The 19,544-nt window shown below is 53.7% G+C and overlaps 1 protein-coding gene across 6 annotated transcripts in view; it reads left to right on the forward strand.

Moving 5' to 3' along the window:
* Window positions 1–19,544, forward strand: part of FARP2 (FERM, ARH/RhoGEF and pleckstrin domain protein 2) — a 93,025-nt gene that overhangs the window by 59,264 nt on the left and 14,217 nt on the right. For all 6 annotated transcript variants that reach the window (XM_070463707.1, XM_070463708.1, XM_070463709.1 and 3 more), the window contains exons 9-16: window positions 1,618–1,713; window positions 3,307–3,470; window positions 3,808–3,876; window positions 4,493–4,550; window positions 6,148–6,382; window positions 13,953–14,116; window positions 16,399–16,488; window positions 17,060–17,193. In XM_070463707.1, the coding sequence (XP_070319808.1) occupies window positions 1,618–1,713; window positions 3,307–3,470; window positions 3,808–3,876; window positions 4,493–4,550; window positions 6,148–6,382; window positions 13,953–14,116; window positions 16,399–16,488; window positions 17,060–17,193 (1,010 nt within the window). The remainder of the gene's footprint in view (window positions 1–1,617; window positions 1,714–3,306; window positions 3,471–3,807; window positions 3,877–4,492; window positions 4,551–6,147; window positions 6,383–13,952; window positions 14,117–16,398; window positions 16,489–17,059; window positions 17,194–19,544) is intronic.

Genomic DNA, 19,544 nt, shown 5'->3' on the forward strand with positions numbered 1-19,544 from the left:
GTTTTTATTCTGAAAGTTTTCAAGCTCAGAGAAGTACAAGAAGGTACCGTGAGCCCCTTCGCCAGGCACCCCCACCCGGGTTCCGCAGGCGCCCCCGCCTCATGATTTCAGACGTTCCCACCCAAGCTGAGCTGCCCCGCCTGGCCAGGGTCTGCCCGTGATCGTCAGTGGGAAGTGCCTCCCTTCTCTCCTTGTCCTCATGGCCGCAGCGCCCCGGAAGGGCCGAGGCCAGTCACTCGTGACGTGGGCCTGCCCAGCCCGGCTGCTGCTGAGACGAGAGCCTGTGCGGCGAGCCCCAGACGGGAGGCTGTGAGCGGCGCAGCCCCGGTGGCATCGTCTGTGTGTGGGGGGCGGCGCGCGGCGCTCGGCGCCCGCTTGGAAGGCGCTGACAGGCCTCTTCACACACTCAGCATTGTCCTACGTGTGCGGCCCGTGGACTGCAGCCCACCAGGCTCCTCCGCCCATGGGGCTTTCCAGGCGAGAGTACTGGAGCTGGGTGCCATGTTTCACAAGCTGTCTTTGTTTGTTTGCTGCGCTGCGGCCTTCTCCAGCTGTAGTGAGCGGGACTCCTGTTCACTGCTGCGCCCGGGCTCGGGAGTGGCAGTCCGTGGGCTTAGTTGCTTGGTGGCATATGGGATCTTCCCAGACTAGGGAGGGAACCCATGCCCCTGCATTGGCAGGCGGGTTCTTATCCACTGCACCACCAGGGAAGCCCGCAAGGAGACGTTTTGTCCTCTGTAATTAGTATTTGTGGGGAGATACTTAAGACTGAATTTCCCTCATGGTTGCCAGAAGGCTGCTTTTTAAATTCCACTGTTCAGGCTCCTGGAGAGGTTTTCTCATCTGTTTTACTTCATTGCTGTGGACACATGGGTTTGTCTCCTGATCTTACTATTACACGAGTTGTAATTCAGGTTGTAATCTGATATTTGATCTTTAGTCATTATTTCTTTTGATCTTTAAATTGCCCCCCATCTGGGTGTCCCTTCAGGTGACCTCTGTGCCCTTTGACCTCTCCCTGTCCTTTGTCCTTTCTGAGCACTTACTTTCTCACACCGTAACGTGCTCAAGGTTCTTGTGTTCCTTGCCTGCCCCGTCCTGGAAGAGCAGAGTCCCAGTCTCCAAGGGGGAGGAGAGTGCTTAGAAGCCAGGGTCCAGACCCTGGCGCTCACTCTGTCTGGACAGTCAGGAGTTCAGCCCCGGCTCTGGGTCCCCTCCGGCACCCCCGGGATCACTCCATCCTCCTTGCTTTCCTTCGCTGAGAAACTCAGCTCTGCTCCTGCCCTGCCCAGCCACCCCCAGACCCCTCCCAAGCACTGTCCTCACTGGGGTGGCTATAAAATGTTCACTGTTAACACTGACAGAAAAAAAGTTTGTATCAAAGCTTTATCAGAGCAATAAAGTGTTCTTCCTAAAACAGATTCGTGTGTTTAGTGTTGACATTTTAATTGAGGCATTCCGAATGTAACGACTATATAATGAGTTCTAAATATAACTTGCTTCTGAATATAACGCTGTGCTTTTTGGCAAGGATGTAACTCTGTTTCATGGGAAAGCATGTGTGTGCATCTGGATTACACGTGTGTCATTACTCAGCATCCATCTCTTGGATTTTAGAGCAGCACCAGGATCAACACTTTCAACTGGTCCAGGCTCCGAAAGCTCAGCTTCAAGAGGAAAAGGTTTCTCATCAAGCTTCACCCGGAGGTCCATGTGAGTCAACATGAGAACTCTTGAAGTTAAGGGAACGTTCCCTCTGCTCAGTTGTTAATAACTTGTGTATCACTTCAGCATAACACACAGGAGAACGTAAGGACAGGATCGCTGGCTGGGGCTGGGCTCTGGGGAGACCTGCCCGGGGGGCCCGCCCGCAGGGTATGCCGGCAGCCAGAGGTGGCTGGGCGGCCTGAGAGCGTCCGCGGCTGACGGGCTCCCAGGCCACTGAGAACCGTAGCTTCCCTGCAGCTGCTCCTCCTTTGGGTGCCAAAGCTGAGGTACAGAGTGTTTGTGCAGCAAATCAGTGCAGCGTGAACAGAGGGTGTTTCCAGTGTTCTCATGTGTCTGTCTCCGAAACTGACCCTTCGATAGTTCTAAATGAGGAAGCCTTGACTTTCAGAAAAGGAATGTTCCTTTCTCTTGTCCATAAGTTGATAACTACAATTTGTCCATAAGTTAATAATCAAATATGAATTTACTGAAATTAGTAAAAAGGGACAAACGTAAATGTCTATACAGTCTGATGGGAGGAAAAATCAAACACTTGAGACAGTTCTAAGATGTTCATGGTGTTACATGCCCACAGCGCCAGGAAGCTGGGAGACGGCTCAGCCAGCCGCTGTGGCAGGGGGGCCGGGGGCTGCGGCTCAGCCCCAGCCGGGAGCCGAGAGCCTGGGCCAGCCCGGGAGGGGCCGCCCCTAAGCTTCTCAGAGGCACTGGATTAGCGGGGGCTTTGTCAAACCAGGGTCACTGCGACCTGCAAGTGTGTTTATTTTGTGCAGAAAGTGTGGACAGATAGCTTAACTGTTTGTTATTCAAATATTTCTTCTAAGAATGAAAGAGAAGTATAAAGAATGCCAAGAACATGTACAAATGCAAGTAAAAGGCTAGTTTTTTTCTTCTACAAGTTAAAAAAAATGTTTTTGGCAGTTATTCCACAGAGACAGGGAAATAAGAGAATTAGTGCAAAATTCTGAACTGTCTCTATTTCTACACCTGGCGAGGTTATGTTTTATATCGATTCCTAAGCACTTAGATTTTTAGGATTAAATATAGGAGTTAAAGTATTGATATTATACTCTTTTGTAAGGTAATTTGGTAATAAACATCACAATGTCCAAAAATGTGCATTGTTTTTGAGTTCAGTATAACATTTCTAGGAATTTATGCTAAGGAATAACCATGAGATAAGGCAGTAGTTTCTTCATGGTGATGTTTGTGAGCCTGAAAACCTTTGTGCCCTGCTCATCCAAAACACCCTCAGAAAACCCACAGGAAAGTGACTGAGTGATGACAGGTAAATGTGTCAGCCAGCACAAAAAGATGCCTTGGTTTCCTCTAACATGGGGAAAGGTTTCAAAGAGAAACTTCAAAATGTTAGCCCTTGTGATTTAGATGATGGCACTTCTCTGATATTTCTACAAAGAAATATACCACTATATTTTTCTCCTCTCAAATATAAATGGAACCAGAAGTCTATACACAACTTTCAGAAAGAAAATCTTCCTAGTTTTTAACTTTGGAGTAGCCTGTGTCTTCCTAGATTTTCTTCCTGCTGTAGTTACTGGAACCTTTGCCTTTCACTCGTAGGGGCCCTACCAGGACACCCTGGAGTTTGTGTTGGGTAGCAGAGATGAATGTAAGAACTTCTGGAAGATCTGTGTGGAGCATCACACCTTCTTCAGACTCTTTGATCAGCCGAAGCCGAAAGCTAAAGCCGTCCTCTTCAGCAGAGGCTCCTCCTTCAGATACAGGTGGGCGGCCGCACCGGGGGCAGCTGTTGGCCTTGTCGTGGCGCCAAGAACGCAAACGTCCAGTCAGGGCGAGGGTGGTTCACGGGCAGAGAACTCCGTGCGGGCTGCAGCCACGGAGCCACGGGGGACGCTCAGCACACAGAGTGGTGGGAAGAGAGGCCTGCGGACAGGTGTCTGCAACGTTGGTCCTGCTGTTAATGCAAAGCGTGCTGTTTCAGCGCAAGTGTAAACTTAAGACAGAGGCTGGGCAAGTCTTACTTTTCCTTTGCTTCTGTGAAAAATTAGTGCTGTGTACTACTGTTTATTCTTTCCTGTAAAATCTGAATTTCATTCGCAGTGGAAGAACTCAGAAACAACTTGCTGATTATGTCAAAGACGGTGGGATGAAGAGGGTTCCGTATGAAAGGTAAATTCTCTCACCTTCGTAACACAGAATGTGGGTGTTTAAGTCAGTATTTTAGGTACCCTAACCTTTGCTCGAGTAAAAGGCACTTCAGCTACATCAGTGCATGTCTTGACACTTGAGTTCTCTTTCTTCTGTTTCATTTAAAGGTAATGGTTTGCGTTTTACTGTCATTTAAGTTGTTCAGATGCAGATGACACTTTTTGCTTCCAGTCTGCCTCACTCCACTCAGATGTGGTGTTTTTACAGAGGATGGTTTTCATAGTATTAGACTTTGGATCTGAAAATTCATGTTGTTTCTGTGAGTGTGGATCTCTTCCTTAATTTCACCTCTTCTGGACATGTATTTTTGTTTGCATCCTTTTTTCTGTCATCCTGCCATTTCTAGTTAGATGCCTCAGGGCATGTTACAAACCCTTGGCCACATTTTCATGTGAGTCCTTCCTCAAGGGTGCAGCACATGCTGCTTTAGAAACGGGGCCTGCACCCTAACGCTGTGTGCTCTAGGAGCTCCTCTGATGATGCGATTTTCATGAAAATGCACTGAAGATGAGAAAAAAAAAAGCGGTGGGGTCAGGCAAGTGGGGCGTGGGGCTCACTGCCTGTCCTCTGTTTTCAGGAGACACAGCAAGACCCGGATGTCTCTCCGTGCCCTCAAAGTGGACTTGCCACGGCAGGTTAGTCCTTCTGCGTAAACGCACCCGATGTAGGCGCCGGTCCCCTTTTAGGGAATAGCCTGGCATAGTTGCAACAGGAGTCCTAAAGTTAGTCTCACCATTTACATGGAAGTTCCAGTCCTGGGACCCTGTTTGCAGAAAGGAGTCCTGAGTGAAGAGGGAGCTTTGTGGGTGGACACGTGTCACAGTGTTGCTTGTGACCCCAGCGACCGCCATCCGTGCTGGTCTGGGTGTGGCCACCTGTTGGGGGACTCAACAGCCACTAAGAATCTCATTTCAGAAGTGTGGAGCCCGAGCGGGACACGTTCAGGAAGCATTAGCAGTGACACTGGCAGTTTGCACAGTGACCCGTGGAGAAGCTTCTTCCTGATTTAAAAAGACAACTGGGTGCTTGAGGGACTAACCCTCACAGCAGCAAATGTTATCTCCCAGTGATCGGGCCCCAGGCAGTTTTTATCTTCTTGTGCTTCTCATCTGACTTGGTTTTCTGCAGTGGACACAGTGCTTTTTGTTGTCAGGAAAACAGCTGAGAAATACAACTTTTATAAAAGTGTGAAGTGATAATAATGCCAGCTTGTGGAGGGGTGGGGGGGGCGGTGATTTGCTCAGTGAAGCTGTGTTCGCTCAGTGGACAGTTTGCTATTACGTTAAAGGTAAAAAGCAAGAAGCAAATGTGTGCACCTGAGTATTTGGCATGACCACAGCTACTAAGCCAGGCGCACACAGGCCCCCACACATGTGCCACAGGTGACATGTGGCCACGGTGCCGGATGCGAGGCTGGCGTCGCCGGCTCCGTGTCACGATCTGCCTCGCGGTCATCTCCCCCGCCTTCATGCTTGCCTGTTGACTGCCACATGCGAGCCTGTTCTTACGTAGGCTCTTGCTCTTTTCATGTAATATTATTTCATAATTCTCTGTGTGCACCTGTATAGTTTCATATTTATAATTTTTTATCACTGCACAGTGTTCATTTTTGTTGCAAGTTCATCATTTATACTCTAATAGTATTTACAGAGCTCCAGTTGCAGTTCATATATTAACACTTCTGTGTCCCAAATTTTTTTTTAATTGGGTTTTGAAATAAAAACATTCTTTGACTCTTCTGGGTATGTTTTCTATTTAGGAATCCCTTGTTAAATCTTTGAAATTAAAAGAACTCACCTTTGGATACACCCAGGCATCTCATCCCCTAGCAGCCCCGGCGGGTCAGGGGCACCTTGCTAGCTGTGAGGGGCGGCTCAGCCCATCTGCAGCCACCCAGCCCCAGGGGACGCCAGTGTCCAGAGACGTCCCAGGGAACTTCAGGGTGACCAGGTGCCAAGGAGACTCGGGACTTAGTGCTTGGTGTGGTACCGAGCACGTAGAGAATAGTGGTGTCACAGGGACAGTCAACAGGCACTCCTGAGCCAACCTCAGACCACATCTGCATTCACAGAGCTTCAGTTCTGTTATTCGTAGAGGAACAGTCTGACCGTCGCCCCTGTAGGGGCCTTAAGAGGAGCGCGTGGTGGGCTCGTCTGAGCCCGGCCAGCCATGCACCTCTCCGACGTGACCTGCCATCTCACACACTCCTTCTTTCTTCTCATTCTGCCCCAGAGCCTCTCGTTCTCCGAGGGTGTGAGGACTCCTGTGACGCCGTCGCCCACAGCCACCTCCTTCTGCTCAGCCCCCGCGTCCCCTCCAGCTCCCCCGGGCCTGCATGATTCCCAGGTCGGCGGCGGCAGCTCCGAGACGGGGCCCCCCGCGCCCGGCGCCTGGTGGCCGGCTGCAGAAAAGAGCTCCGTGGTCGCGGCCCAGCCCCCCCGGCCACCTGCGCTCCAGCCTCACCAAGGTGTCGACTTCGGTTGGGGCGTGAGGAGCTGTGGCCCCCGAAGTCCTGAGGGGCTGAGCTGCCCCGCCTCAGGCCCAGATTCAGGGGGCACGGGCAGGGGGCACCCAGCTGTGGGGTGCAGTGGCCGCGGTGAGGGACCCCTGACCGGGGGCTCCTCCTCCAGGGGGGTGCACCTGTGCAGCCCACTGGGCCGCGGGGGGGGCCCGGTTTTCACATTGACAAGCGCCCAGCTGCAGGTGTCCGAGGAGTTCATAGATGATGACCCTGCAGACATCTCCTTCTTTGCCGGGGGCTCAGAGGCTTTCTCCTTCCCCTACGGCAGCCTGGGCCCAGGCTCCAGCCCGTCCAGCCCTGAGGGGTCTTCCCCGGAGGTGGCCCCCGGGGACAGGGGGCGTGGCTTTGAGTTTGAGGAGGGCAGCCTCGGCGACGCGCACCCCTCGGACACCTCGGAGCTGCTGGAGGTGAAGGCGCAGGCCAGCCTGATGCAGCGCCTGCTGAGCCCGTCCGACACCAGCTCACTCCGAAACAACCAGTCCGAGGCCAGCTCGCTGAGCAACGCGCCCCTGCCCAGCGGCCTGTCCACACACACGCCCGGCTCTGCGCCCCCGTCCGGGGCCAGCTCCATGGCCAACTTCCCCGCCTGCTCCGTGCGCTCCGAGGCCAGCTCGGCCTTCCAGTTCTCAGACATCGTGGACCAGTTAGAGCAGCTGAGCTACCCGCCCACGACGGCCGAGGACTCGAGCAGCTCAGACACGGACTCGTGGGGCTCCGAGGCTGCAGTGCCCCTAGACGTGAGCCTGTTCTTCAGTAGCCCCTTTGTGCAGGCCAGGTCGGACAGAGTCATTTTCGATTTGCAGAATAACGTGAAGAATCTGATTCCCGGAGAGCGAATTGACGAGAACGTGCCCTGAGCACTCCCGGGCTCCCTTCTGGGGCGACCCCCACCCGCCCGGGAGGCGAGGGCTCAGGTGGTAGGCTTTGGTGTAGGAAGAGATTTTGTGATCACGGCTGGGTATTCTTCATCCCCCCGATTCTCTGACTGTTGCGTTTTAAACGTCGAAAAATTAAAAGGTGCGCTTGTTACAGTGTTGAAGGCTGTGCAGCAGAGTTAGGAAGGACGCGTGTCCCCAGCCAGCCCTTGGGGCCACTCCGTCTTTGCAGCTTTATTCTCTAGCGTGCGTGCTCATTCAGCTCAATCGTGCCTTTCGAGTGGTGCTGGTTTGGATTCACGTTGGCCTTTAGTGGAACATGTGCCTTATACCTGTCTCTGCTTTTTAAGTTGAGACGCTGCCCAGGACTAATTAGGTTGTGGTTTTGTCTGATCTGGCTGCGCAAGACCCTGAGGGAGCCCCCCAAGGCCCAGGTCCTGGGGCGGGGGTGCCACAGCCTTCGTGACTCTGACCCCAGGGCCGCTGTGCCTGGGGGGGCGGTGGGTTAGCCTGCGATGGAGACGGGCCGTGTCCTCTCCGCCTGCCTGGGGGGGCCACTCAGTGTTCGGTTCAGGGAAGGCAGAACCAGGCACAGCAGCCAGGGCTGACGGGGACCTGCTCCCTGTGGAGACCCGGCACCCGCGGCCACGCTGAGCTGTGCGGGCTCCACTTTGTAAGAACGCTGGCTCCTGCCTCGGGCCAGGTGCGTGCTGGACGCAGCTGCTCCAGCTCCAACAGAGCCCACCCCCGATGTGTGGTCTTGAGTTCCAGCCGGGCGTGTGCGGACAGGTGAGGGGGCCGCACCCCATGCCCCGAGGATGTGGCTGGCCATGGGGAGAGACCTCGGCGTTGTTTGTCACTGGGTCCGTGGCCGAGTTTTATGCTCCTTTCCCGCTGCACCTGGTGGAACAGCCATGTTTACAGGTCAGTTTTCTTCTGAAAGTCGAGTTCCCGCGTGGGCAGGGGCCTGTTGACGATGCCATGAGGAGCTGCCCAAGTGTCTCTGCAGGTGTGGGCATCTTCCGGCGCTGGTGGCACCGGCAGCCTCCGCTGACGTGTCGGTGCTTCGCCTGCACACTCCTGCCGGGAGCGCGGCCCCAACTCTGCTTCCGGGGACGCTCCCTTCCATCAGCTCTCATGCTGGCCAGGCCGGCTGCACAGAGGCGGGTGCTGTGCACCCACGTGCCTTCTCGTGTCACGGGAATCCCCGCAGCCCTTCTCCCAGGTAACCTGTGTTTCTAAGACTGTGGTTGGTAATGATCGAGCTGTGGGCAGTAAAAGCTGTGCAGACAGCCTGCTGTGAAAGCCCTTGGCTCTTCCTGCGGTCGTCTCAGCCAAGTCATGGCGATTTCCAACGCAGACACATCTCCCAATGCCGTGAGGGTGGCTGAATGCCCGGCAGGCTACACTTGATCCTCCAGGCACTCGGGCCACAACCCCGTGGCACGACGCGGACACCAGGTCTGTGTCTGCAGGGCCCGCCCTGTTCACAGAGTCACCAAACCCACCTTAGAACAGGGAGGGACACGGCCAGATCCCAGTGGCACCCGAAGCGGGCATTCTCGCGTCTATTCTCAAGGCTATGGAGGGGCGCGGGGGCCGTGCCAGCCTCGTCCCGGGCCAGAGCTCCTGCCCGCCAGCTGCGTCCCCTGGTGCCGCCTTTTGCATGAACATGTCATGTTCCCACGAGTGAGGAGGAAAGGGCTGGCGTTTCCCTGTGAATCTGAACTTGCTTATTCTTTAAAGACATGTTGACGTTGCCTGGCTTGTGGTTCTTAAAAGTTTGTTTCCCATTGAAATTGCCATTTATGCATTTGCAGATATGTACTGACTCAGAAATCTTTTGTTTACTCAATAAAATAAGGGCGCGTTTGCTACAGATCTTAGTGCCTTTTTAGCTTTCTCTCCTCTGCTCGCCTGTGGTTTGATTTACCTGCACTGAAGGTCGTCTCGTTTGACGACCCCACCCCTGAAGCAGCCCCTGTCGCCTACAGTCCCACTGATGTCTGTCCATCTGTGACTGCAGGCAGCCGGCCCCACAGTGCCCTCGGACTGTCTCACTGTGGCCGTGGGGGGTGATTCCCTACAGGAGGCCAGCGGGGGAGCCTCTCGCCTTCCTGAGCGGCCCTGCTCGGGCCTGCGTGGCCCCTGTGATCGGCACATAAGGGCAGTGCAGGGAGCCGGCGGGCTGCTGCTCGGGGCCCGCACGAGCCTCCATGCTGGGGAGGAAACACATGGTCCTTGGGCACAGAACACGTGCTATTGGCGTCTTCTGAAAACGAGGCCATTATTGCCTCCCCGCAGTCAGCTAGACGCCCCCCACAATACGATCCTTGGACCAAAGTGAGGCAGCTGCTCAGATTCTGGGCCCCTGTTGGGCACCAACAGCTCTCTGCACCTCCAGGAGCCGCCCGCCTCTCCAGCCTCTGGCGTCACAGACAGCGGATCCCGGGGGCCGGCTGAGGAGAGTGCCCAGCAAGGTGGGCCTTGGGGAGGGGCGCCTCCTCTCCAGGGTCTGGGGGCACCTAGCACCCAGTGTGGTGGGCTTGAGGGGGGCACCGGGCAGCTCTGGACCGGCCCCTGTGGGCCCACACTCCCCGGGAGCCTGCAGCGGGCAGTCTTGGCCTTCAGAGGAGAGGACAGTGGGTCACGGGGGCGTGGGTCCCTCCCGTGACTCCGGCCCCGTCCCTGACTGGTGCCTCTGTGCTGGCGCCCCCAGGGGTGAGCCTGGTCAGTCCCCAGGGCAAGCAGTCAGGAGCGTAAAAGCCGTGTGGCCTTGCTCTCCAGGAGCATCCACTCAGGCCGCATCTCCCTCTCCAGGAGCGTCCCTGCAGATCGCCTACTGTACAGGAGTGCTTTCTTTCGGGGACCTTGCCTCCAGCGCTCCAGTGGTCCAGAGGATCATTAAGTCACAGCTTCTCAAGCTTCAGACAGAAGGTGTCATTTATTAGAGCCTGCTCCCTGGGCCAGCTGGAGTGTCCCACAGAGAAGACCCCGGATAGTCAGCCCAGAGTGGGACTGAGCTGTGGGTTGGGATGCTCACTTCCCTCAACAAGGAAAGAGTCGTGTTTACTTAGAAGGAAACCCCGGGAGATGCCCCGGGCATGCTGTGCACGTAGACATCACCCCTGAGTATCGAGGCCATGGGCAGACTGTGGTGTCAGCCTCGGGAGGACAGACACAGAGCAGGAGGAAGGGGAGCCGGCGCTTGGACCCCTCAGAGCAGCTTTTACTTTATGAGCCGATTTTGAGCGAAAGTGACTCTCAACACCCTGGGCCAGACGTGGAGCCAGGCCTGGCTTCCGCCAGCTCCCAGGGTTGTTTCCCTGGAGTGTAGGGAGATCAGCGCTCCCCTTCTCTTCTGGGAGTAGTGGTCACCATTCTGGCCACTGAGGCGCAGCTGCCTCTTGCTCCCTCCACCTTAACCTTCAGACTCGACCTTGACTTTTCCACACCGGAGCTGATTCTTGTTCCACTATTAGGCACCAGGTTTCAAGATAATTTACTTACCGGATTTTGAAGGAGAGAATTGAAAGCTATGAGGTGAAAGTAGCTGAGCTTCCCATCTAAATGTGACATTTCTCTTTTGTCACCTGGTCAGACAGTCAGGAGAAGGTTCCAGGAGAAGACGACTGCGCTTCTCAAAACGGCGTTGACCCTGTAAGAGGATTCTTAGGAACGACTGGAAGTAGAGTCCACAGAGAAAACTCTCTTCCAGAGTGGCTTCCTGCTGACCGTTTTAAATGAAAGTTTACATTTTCAGTGGTTTTTTGAAGACACTCAGGCCTTGGCCCTGCAGCTTTGAGAGCAGAGCCTGTCGGGACTTCTGGGTGGGCAGCAGCTGTCCGCCCACTCCAGTCATTTGCTTTTGGACCCTGTCATGACATGCCATTTGCAGACGTGGCCCATCTGCAGGATCTGGGGGTCCCCAAGGCTGCAGGGGGACAGGAGCGTACCCCGTACGTGAGCAGTCGGTCCTGGAGCAAGACTCCCGTCACTCAGCTGCACTGCCCCGGCCTGGCTGTTTTCCAGTACAGGACCTTGCACACAGGAGTTGGCATTCACAGATGTTTAAGATTCTTTACCATGTCAGTTAGGGCCACACATACTCTGGAACCTGAAACGTGACGTTTAGCACCTTAAAAATGCTTGAGCTGCCCGTCTGCCTGTTAGCCTGTATACTAATGCAGGTCATCTGCGTGGACAGGACTTTCTACGGTCATGTCATCACAGGGTCCAGAGCAGTGTTCACACACCCCAGGCCCTCCTGGAAATGGCTGGCAGAGCCACAGCCCCACACGGGGACGCCACGACAGGGACAGTGGCCCGCACGCTCCAGAGCCTCGAGTGTGGGTGCTTACACGTTTCCTGCCACGTGCCTGAGAGCAGCTCCCCACAGATGTATTCACCTCATTTCCTGGCATCTGAGTTGACAAAACGGATGTAGGTAGGACCTGCAACGTTTCACTGCAGCTGACAGATTTAATAGAAATAAATGTCCAATGCCAGGTTGTGATGCCTGTTAGTCTGGTCAGTAGAGGATGAGCTGGCAGTTTTTGCAGAATAGCAAGTACAGTGTTGCCCGGTAGTTACAGGACTGGCTCCAGGACCCCGAGAGAGCATGCCCCCTGCAGGAGGGGCCCTCCTGAGAACAGGCGTGGCGTTCACACACGGCCCACCTGCGCGCCCAGACACTGTAAACCGTCTCTCCATGGAGCACAGCACCCGCTGCACCAACAGTGCTCTGAACAGGTGTAAACAGTGTAGACGTCTGCCCGGGCAGCACATTCACGTGCTGCTTTCGGGGGCTTTCTGGAACGTTTTCCCCCGAATAAATTCAGTCCTCGCTGATTAAACCCTCAGATGTAGAGACCACAGATACAAGGACGGCCGTGCCCACAGCGACAATACCAGATGGTGGCTCTAACCACTCGCAGAAGCCAAACGGTTGATTCCAAACAAGCCGCCCGCCCTGAGCTACCGTCGCCCACCTGTCAGCCCCCCGCCAAGCACACTCCTGCCCACCCTGGCCCATCTATAGGAGGTTTCAGTGCCACCACCAGCTCCTCACCTGTCACCTTCTGCTGTTTAAAAATAAAGTCTTTGTGCGAGACTTTTGGTAAACAGCACTACAAGCTTCCTGTGGGTGGCCCCTCATGGAGGAGGGCTGCGTGGGGCAGGAGGATGCTGGGTCGCCCCTTGGACATGCTCTGGGGACCAGTGAGCATGAGCGTTGGCCCTCACTCAGGGAACAACAGGCCTGGGGAGAACCAGCATTCACCTTGTGAGCACGCTTTTTGGTTTTCGTTTTGATTGAAGAACGGTCGCTTTGCAGTATTTTGTTGGTCTCTGCCGTACGAGAATGTGATTCAGCCGTCCACGTTCATGTGTCCCCTCCTTCTCAAGCCTCCGTTTCTATACTCTCTTCTGAATTTTCAGTGGGTCACGGTGTCTCGTCATACGGTTCCAGGCTAAGGAGGGACAGAAGGGACTCTGGAGTGTGATCCTCACAGCTTGTCTGGGGAGCGAGCCTCTCCTCCGGTCGAAGCAGCTGTGTTTGGGCAGAGGTGACCTCGTGGGTTTGGTGTGGTGCGAGGGGACATGGGGAAGTCACATTATTTTAAGGTGGTTTAGCTGATTTAAACATGTAATAAAAGCAGATTTTAATAAACTGATTCTAACCATTTCTGTTCTTACGCTGTCCGGGTTTTCTGATGTCAGTGAACATTTGTCCGTGTCTGAAATCAGTGTGGTGTGAGAAGCCCAGAGGTCAGCTCTGCCGTCCGGCCTGGGGAGCCTGTCCCCGGAAGTCCTGGGTGGGGTCCCGGCTCCTGCTCCCCAGGGCTCTGAGCTTGTCAATGTGAAACCGGGCCACCTCCACCTCAGGCCGCTGGGAGGAGGGGTGCGCTGCGGGGCTGCGCTGTGGGAGCTCTCTTCACCCGCCCCCTGCACACACCTCTTGCACACACACCTCTTGCACACTGCACTTGTTAGGCTATCTTAGGTTGCTTTCAATCACCAGTTAAATATCTTCTCTTAAACCCCTGCTTTAAGGTAACTCAAATTTGGCATTTAATTTCTACCTTCTCATTTAATATCTAATTTCTCATAGAAATCACTAATTTCTCATAGTAAAACATTATAAATAAACCTTTGAGGATTTTTTTAAATAGATAAGATAATTTTGTATTACAAAATGTTGGAGGAAATAGAATGGGGTCAAAACTTGGCCGCAATCTAGTCAAGAGCAAACATTACTTGAAGAAGGGAAAAAACTGAGTGCTTCTTCTGCTTTTGTGGTGTGTTCTAGAACACCAGATTAAAGTCCTTGTTAATGAACAATTCAGGGGTGTAGAAAACCGTATGGTAACTCCATGTGACGCAGCATTCTGGTGCAGGGTTAGTGAATTGGCCTCAGCACACCTGTCCTCCTCCTCGCACACCTGCAGTGCCCTCCCCGCTCTGTGGCGGCCAATCTCCCAGAACCCTGGGCCCCGGGCCAGGCCGCCCTGGAGGCTCCCTGGGGAAGCGGGGTCGCACTGAGCCGCGCCCGCCGCCGTGGCGCCCAGAAGGGCCTGGTGGCGGCGCTGCCCCTCGGGCGCTCTCTTCCTCATCGCCCCCCATCACCCGTTCACTTCCAGGCCTTCCAGCGGAGAGTCCTCTGCCTTCTCCCTCCACCCAGAGAAGCCCGCCGGGCCTGAGCCCCTTGGGCCTGGCCGCGCGGGGCCTCAGCCCCCTCCTGGGCCCCGTCCTCAGTGACGCTGCTGGAGCCGGGATGGACAACCGGGAGGAGCCGAGACGCAAGGTGGGCGCCCCCGGGGGGCTTACTGCTGGGAAGGGGGGCGGGGGGGGCGGGTGCCCCAGTCTTGAGACCCTCCCCTCACCTCTGGGGGCTTCCACCATGATGGGCCTCCCCGCTGTTGTCACGGGTCCTGGCATCCGTCGGTTCTGCTTGTGGGGCTGGATCCCGAAGACCTCAGCCTCGCCGCTCCCTGAACTGCTGGCTTCAGTTTAACGGTGGAGGAGCTGGGAGGGGCCGGGGGGTCAGGGGAGCAGGGACTGGTGGCTGAGGTGGTCCTGGAGGGGCATCCCGGGGCTGGGCACGTGGCGGAAGGTGAGGCCCCCACCTGCAGGTTCAGTGTCGGGCAGGAGCGAGGTTGGCAGGCAGAGAGCTGGGGGCCAAGGAGAGACGCCACTCGCGAGCAAGGCTGTGGCCTAAAGCAGGGGCACCCTGGCCTTGGAGCCCCCCAGCTGTAGGCAGGGAGCCCCAGTTTCCCTGATGACTCCCTCGGCAGGGCTGGGGCCGCCTCCATGTTCCTCAGCCCCATGGTGGAGCACAGGGTCTGGGAGCCTTGGCATCCACCGGCCTGGCCTTGGGCTCCAGCATCAGCGTCTGGCTGCCCAGCTCGGGGATAGGGGTGGAGGTGGGGAGCTGACCAGCCCTCTCCCGCAGCCCAGTACCAGCTTGCTGCCTGAAACCCCTTCCCTACCAGCGTCTCCCACTAACTGTGTGAGAATTGGTGAGGCCCCACGGTACTGGGACAGCCTGAAACGGAGCTTGTGCTCCCTTTCTAACAGGTGCTCCTCTGCCTATTGGCGGGCTCCCCTCAGGCTCTGTGGGAATAAAGCCTGGCCCCTCCCTCTGCCCTGACCTGGGCCCTGACCTTAGGGGTGTAGCTGGCAGAGCAGCAATGTTTTGCTTTCTCCCCACTGAGTTTCCTAGAAGCTGCCCTTTGATCTGGAAATCCGGGGCTGGCCCTGGTTACCCAGGCTGGCATCCACGAGCCACTGCTGACCGCCCTGCTGCTGGCAGCCCCCCGTCAGTAACTGGTGACGCCTGCTGTGTGGCTGTGACCGTGGCAGTGATGCTGCCGTGGTTGTTTCCGGGCACCTCCACCTCCCAGGGGCGCTCCCTCCTGGACGGGGCTTTTCCCTCCAGGCTTTCTCGTCCTGACTCGCCGCCCGCAGAGGAGCTGGTCTCAGGCCCCAGGGAGAAGCCCCAGCCCCCAGCCTCCCTTTCCCAGCACGCCTCAGACCCCACCACACTTCGTCCCCAAGCTGATCGCCTGCAGCATTGGACTCTCACCCTTCCCGCACTCTTTCACCTCCTCCACCCACCTGGGCCTGGACCTCCAGGATGTGTGGGAGCCCCCCCCACCCTGGCTCACCTCCCTTGCACCTCCTGAGCAGCCCCAGCCCCCAGACTCACCCTGGGGCCAGCACGCCATCATGTGCTCAGATAGGCCCCCAAAGACCCTGCCTTCCTGCCGGCGACCACTTCTCTTGCCTCGTACCCGCCCCCATCCTTGGCCCCTGAGCTGGCCCTGACTGCCCACCTTCCACCCCACCTGCTCCCTGTCATGTGCACTTTGCTGCCCGGAGGGGTCACTTCCTCAGTAGCTAGAGTTGCTTCCTACCTGTTTCCTCCTGAGAGACTGTCCGCTCAAGGGCAGGAACCTCTGCACTTGGCACTTCCCAGGTACCTGTTGCCACAGTTGACACGGGAGGGTCAGCCCCAAGTCTTCCACCTGGTGGAGGAGCAGAGGGTGAGCGTGCAGAAGGAGTGGGACCGGGCGAGCGCCAGGTGGGAAAGCACGGAGGAGGGGCCATCAAGCAGACCTTGACTTGCTCAGGGTGGGGTGCAGCCCTACCCTTCCCGCTCCAGAGGGTTCTGCCGCCGTGGACTTGCCCCTGCATGTTTATTTGATCCACTTTACTGTAATGTTTGCTTTATTGTGGCGGTCTGGAACCCAACCAACAGTTTCTCTGAGGTGTGCCTATATTTGTGTGTTAACCAGCTGCAGTCCTGCGAGTGATATCAGAACAATAATTTCATCACAAAATGAGTAATTAGTTTCTGTGTTTGCTGCTGTTTAAGCAGCAATTATTTTCTCAAAAAGAATAACATAATATGACAAAAACATCTGAGGGAGATAAAACTGGGCTTATATTTTTACTCAGAAGTGACTCAGGAATTTCATGTGAAGATCACACAACAGTGTTAACTTCAGCAGAAGACGTGCCGTGTTAGGACCGTCGGTGACATGGCCGGCAGACATACACTCACACTGTCTGCGCTTTTTGCAGTGCGTGCCTGCAGACGAGGCATATTTCATAGCAAAGGAGATTCTCGCCACAGAACGAACATACCTGAAGGATTTAGAAGTTATTACCGTGGTATGAAACATAAATCCTTTGTTTTGATTTTCTGACTACTTCTTAAATCTAGGTCAGAGACAGAATCCCTCCTGATAAACTGCTCTTGGCCGTCATGAAATCTGCGTATGGATGTCTATGTTTGTGAAGTGTGTGAGGTGTGAAAGTTACTCAGTTGTGTCCGACTCTTTGTGACCCCGTGGACTATACAGTCCATGGAATTCTCCAGACCAGAATACTGGAGTGGGTAGCTGTTCCCTTCTCCAAGGGATCTTCCCAACCCAGGGATCGAACCCAGGTCTCCCACATTGCAGGCGGATTCTTTACCAGCTGAGTCATATATGTTCTGTTAAATATATTTGGCTTAAAACATGTCTAATTAGATCAGTACTGGGTCCAATTTTTGTAAACCTGGCAACATATTCCTTTGAAGCTTTTCATCCAGAATTGTTTTCCTATATTGTGAAAACTGGGTGATCAGCCTAGAGGTTGGCTGTAGCACTGATCTGAGCTGTCCTTGTGGAGGCTCTGTGGTCAGTGCTGCATTTCCTAAGGTGTGAGGTTCCTGGGTCACCCTGAGCTCTTCTGGCAGTGGTTCCGGAGCGCGGTGGTCAAGGCGGACGCCATGCCTGCAGACCTGATGACCTTGCTCTTCTCCAACATTGACCCCATCTACGAGCTCCACAGAGGCTTCCTTCGTGAGGTGGAGCAGAGGCTGGCGCTCTGGTAATGCCCTGCACACCCCCCACCCCCCTCCTCTGGCACCTCCACCATTACTGCTCTAAGGAGCTTTCCATCTTCGGGAAGTATTTCATAGGAGTCATTATTTCATTGAAACAGATGTTAGTAGAATCATAAGTTGCTTTCATTCATCCTGTTCCAGAAGAGAGAATTTTGTTGTTCAGTCACTCAGTCATGTCCAGCTCTTTGCAACCCATGGACTGCAGCACACCAGGTTACCCTGCCCTTCACCGTCACCCAGAGTTTGCTCAAACTCATAGTCCATCAGGTTGGTGATGCTATCCAACCATCTCATCATATGTTACCACCTTCTCCTCATGCCCTTAATCTTTCCCAGCATCAGGATCTCTTCCAATGAGTCAGCTATTCGCATCAGGTGGCCAAAGTATTGGAGCTTCAGCTTCAGCATCAGTCTTTCCAGTGAATATTCAAGGTTGATTTCCTTCAGGATTGAATGGTTTGATCTTCTTGCTGTTCAAAGGACTTCAAGACACTTCTCCAGCACCATAGTTTGACATCATTAATTCTTTGGTGTTCAACCTTTATGGTCCAACTCTTACACCTATACATGACTACTGGAAAAATCATAGCTTTGACTATACGGACTCCCACACCCATACATGACTACTGGAAAAACCATAGCTTTGACTGTGTGGACCAAAATGATGTCCTTTTCATCATAGGAGACTGGAATGCAAAAGTAGGAAGTCAAGAGATACCTGGAGTAACAGGCAAGTTTGGCCTTGGAGTACAAAATGAAGCAGGGAAAAGACTAACAGAGTTTTGCCAAGAGAACACACTGATCATAGCAAACACCCTCTTCCAACAAGAGACGACGCTACACATGGACATCACCAGATGGCCAATACCGAAATCAGATTGATTATATTCTTTGCAGTTAAAGATGGAGAAGCTCTATACAGTGAGCAAAAACAAGACCGGGAGCTGACTGTGCAGCTCAGATCCGAACTCCTTATTGCAAAATTCAGACTTAAATTGAAGAAAGTAGGGAAAACCACTAGACCATTCAGGTATGACCTAAATCAAATCCTTTACAATTATACAATGGAAGTGACAAATAGATTCAAGGGATTAGATCTGACAGAGTGCCTGAAGAACTATGGACGTAGGTTCATAACATTGTACAGGAGGCAGTGATCAAGACTGTCCCCAAGAAAAGAAATGCAAAATGGCAAAATGGTTGTCTGAGGAGGCCTTACAAATAGCTGAGAAAAGAAGAGAAGTGAAAGGCAAAGGAGAAAAGGAAAGATATATCCATCTGAATGCAGAGTTCCAAAGAATAGCAAGGAGAGATAAGAAAGCCTTCCTCAGTGATCAATGCAAAGAAATAGAAGAAAACAATAGAATGGGAAAGACTAGAGATCTCTTCAAGAAAATTAGAGATACCAAGGGAACATTTCATGCAAAGATGGGCACAATAAAGGACAGAAATGGTATGGGACCTAACAGAAGCAGAAGATATTAAGAAGAGGTGGCAAGAATGCACAGAAGAACTATACAAAGCAGATCTTCATGACCCAGATAACCACGATGGCATGATCACTCACCTAGAGCCAGACATCCTATAGAGCAAAATCAAAGGGGCCTTGAAGCATCACTACAAACAAAGCTAATGGAGGTGACGGAATTCCAGCTGAGCTATTTCAAATCCTAAAAGACGATGCTGTTAAAGTGCTGCACTCAACATGCCACCAAATTTGGAAAACTCAGCAGTGGCCACAGGACTGGAAAAGGTCAGTTTTCATTCCAATCCCAAAGAAAGGCAATGCCAAAGAATGTTCAAACTACTGCACAATTGCACTCATCTCACATGCTAGCAAAGTAATGTTCAAAATTCTCCAAGCCAGGCTTCAACAGTATGTGAACTGAGAACTTCCAGATGTACAAGCTGGATTTAGAAAAAGCAGAGGAACCAGAGATCAAATTGCCAACATCTGTTTGGATCATAGAAAAAGCAAGAGAATTCCAGAAAAACATCTACTTCTGCTTCATTGACTATGCTAAAGTCTTTGACTGTGTGGATCACAACAAACTGTGGAAAATTCTTAAAGAGATGGGAATACCAGAACACCTTACCTGCCTCCTGAGAAATCTGTATGCAGGTCAAGAAGCAACAGTTAGAACCGGACATGGAACAATGGACTGGTTCCAAATTGGGAAAAGAGTACGTCAAGGCTGTGTTGTATATTGTCACCCTGCTTATTTAACTTCTATGCAGAGTACATCATGCGAAATGCTGGGCTGGATGAAGCACAAGCTAGAATCAAGATTGCTGGAAGAAATATCAATAACCTCAGATATGCAGATGACACCAC

The sequence above is a fragment of the Odocoileus virginianus genome, unplaced genomic scaffold, assembly GCF_023699985.2.
Source record: "Odocoileus virginianus isolate 20LAN1187 ecotype Illinois unplaced genomic scaffold, Ovbor_1.2 Unplaced_Contig_5, whole genome shotgun sequence".
NCBI lineage: Eukaryota > Metazoa > Chordata > Mammalia > Artiodactyla > Cervidae > Odocoileus > Odocoileus virginianus.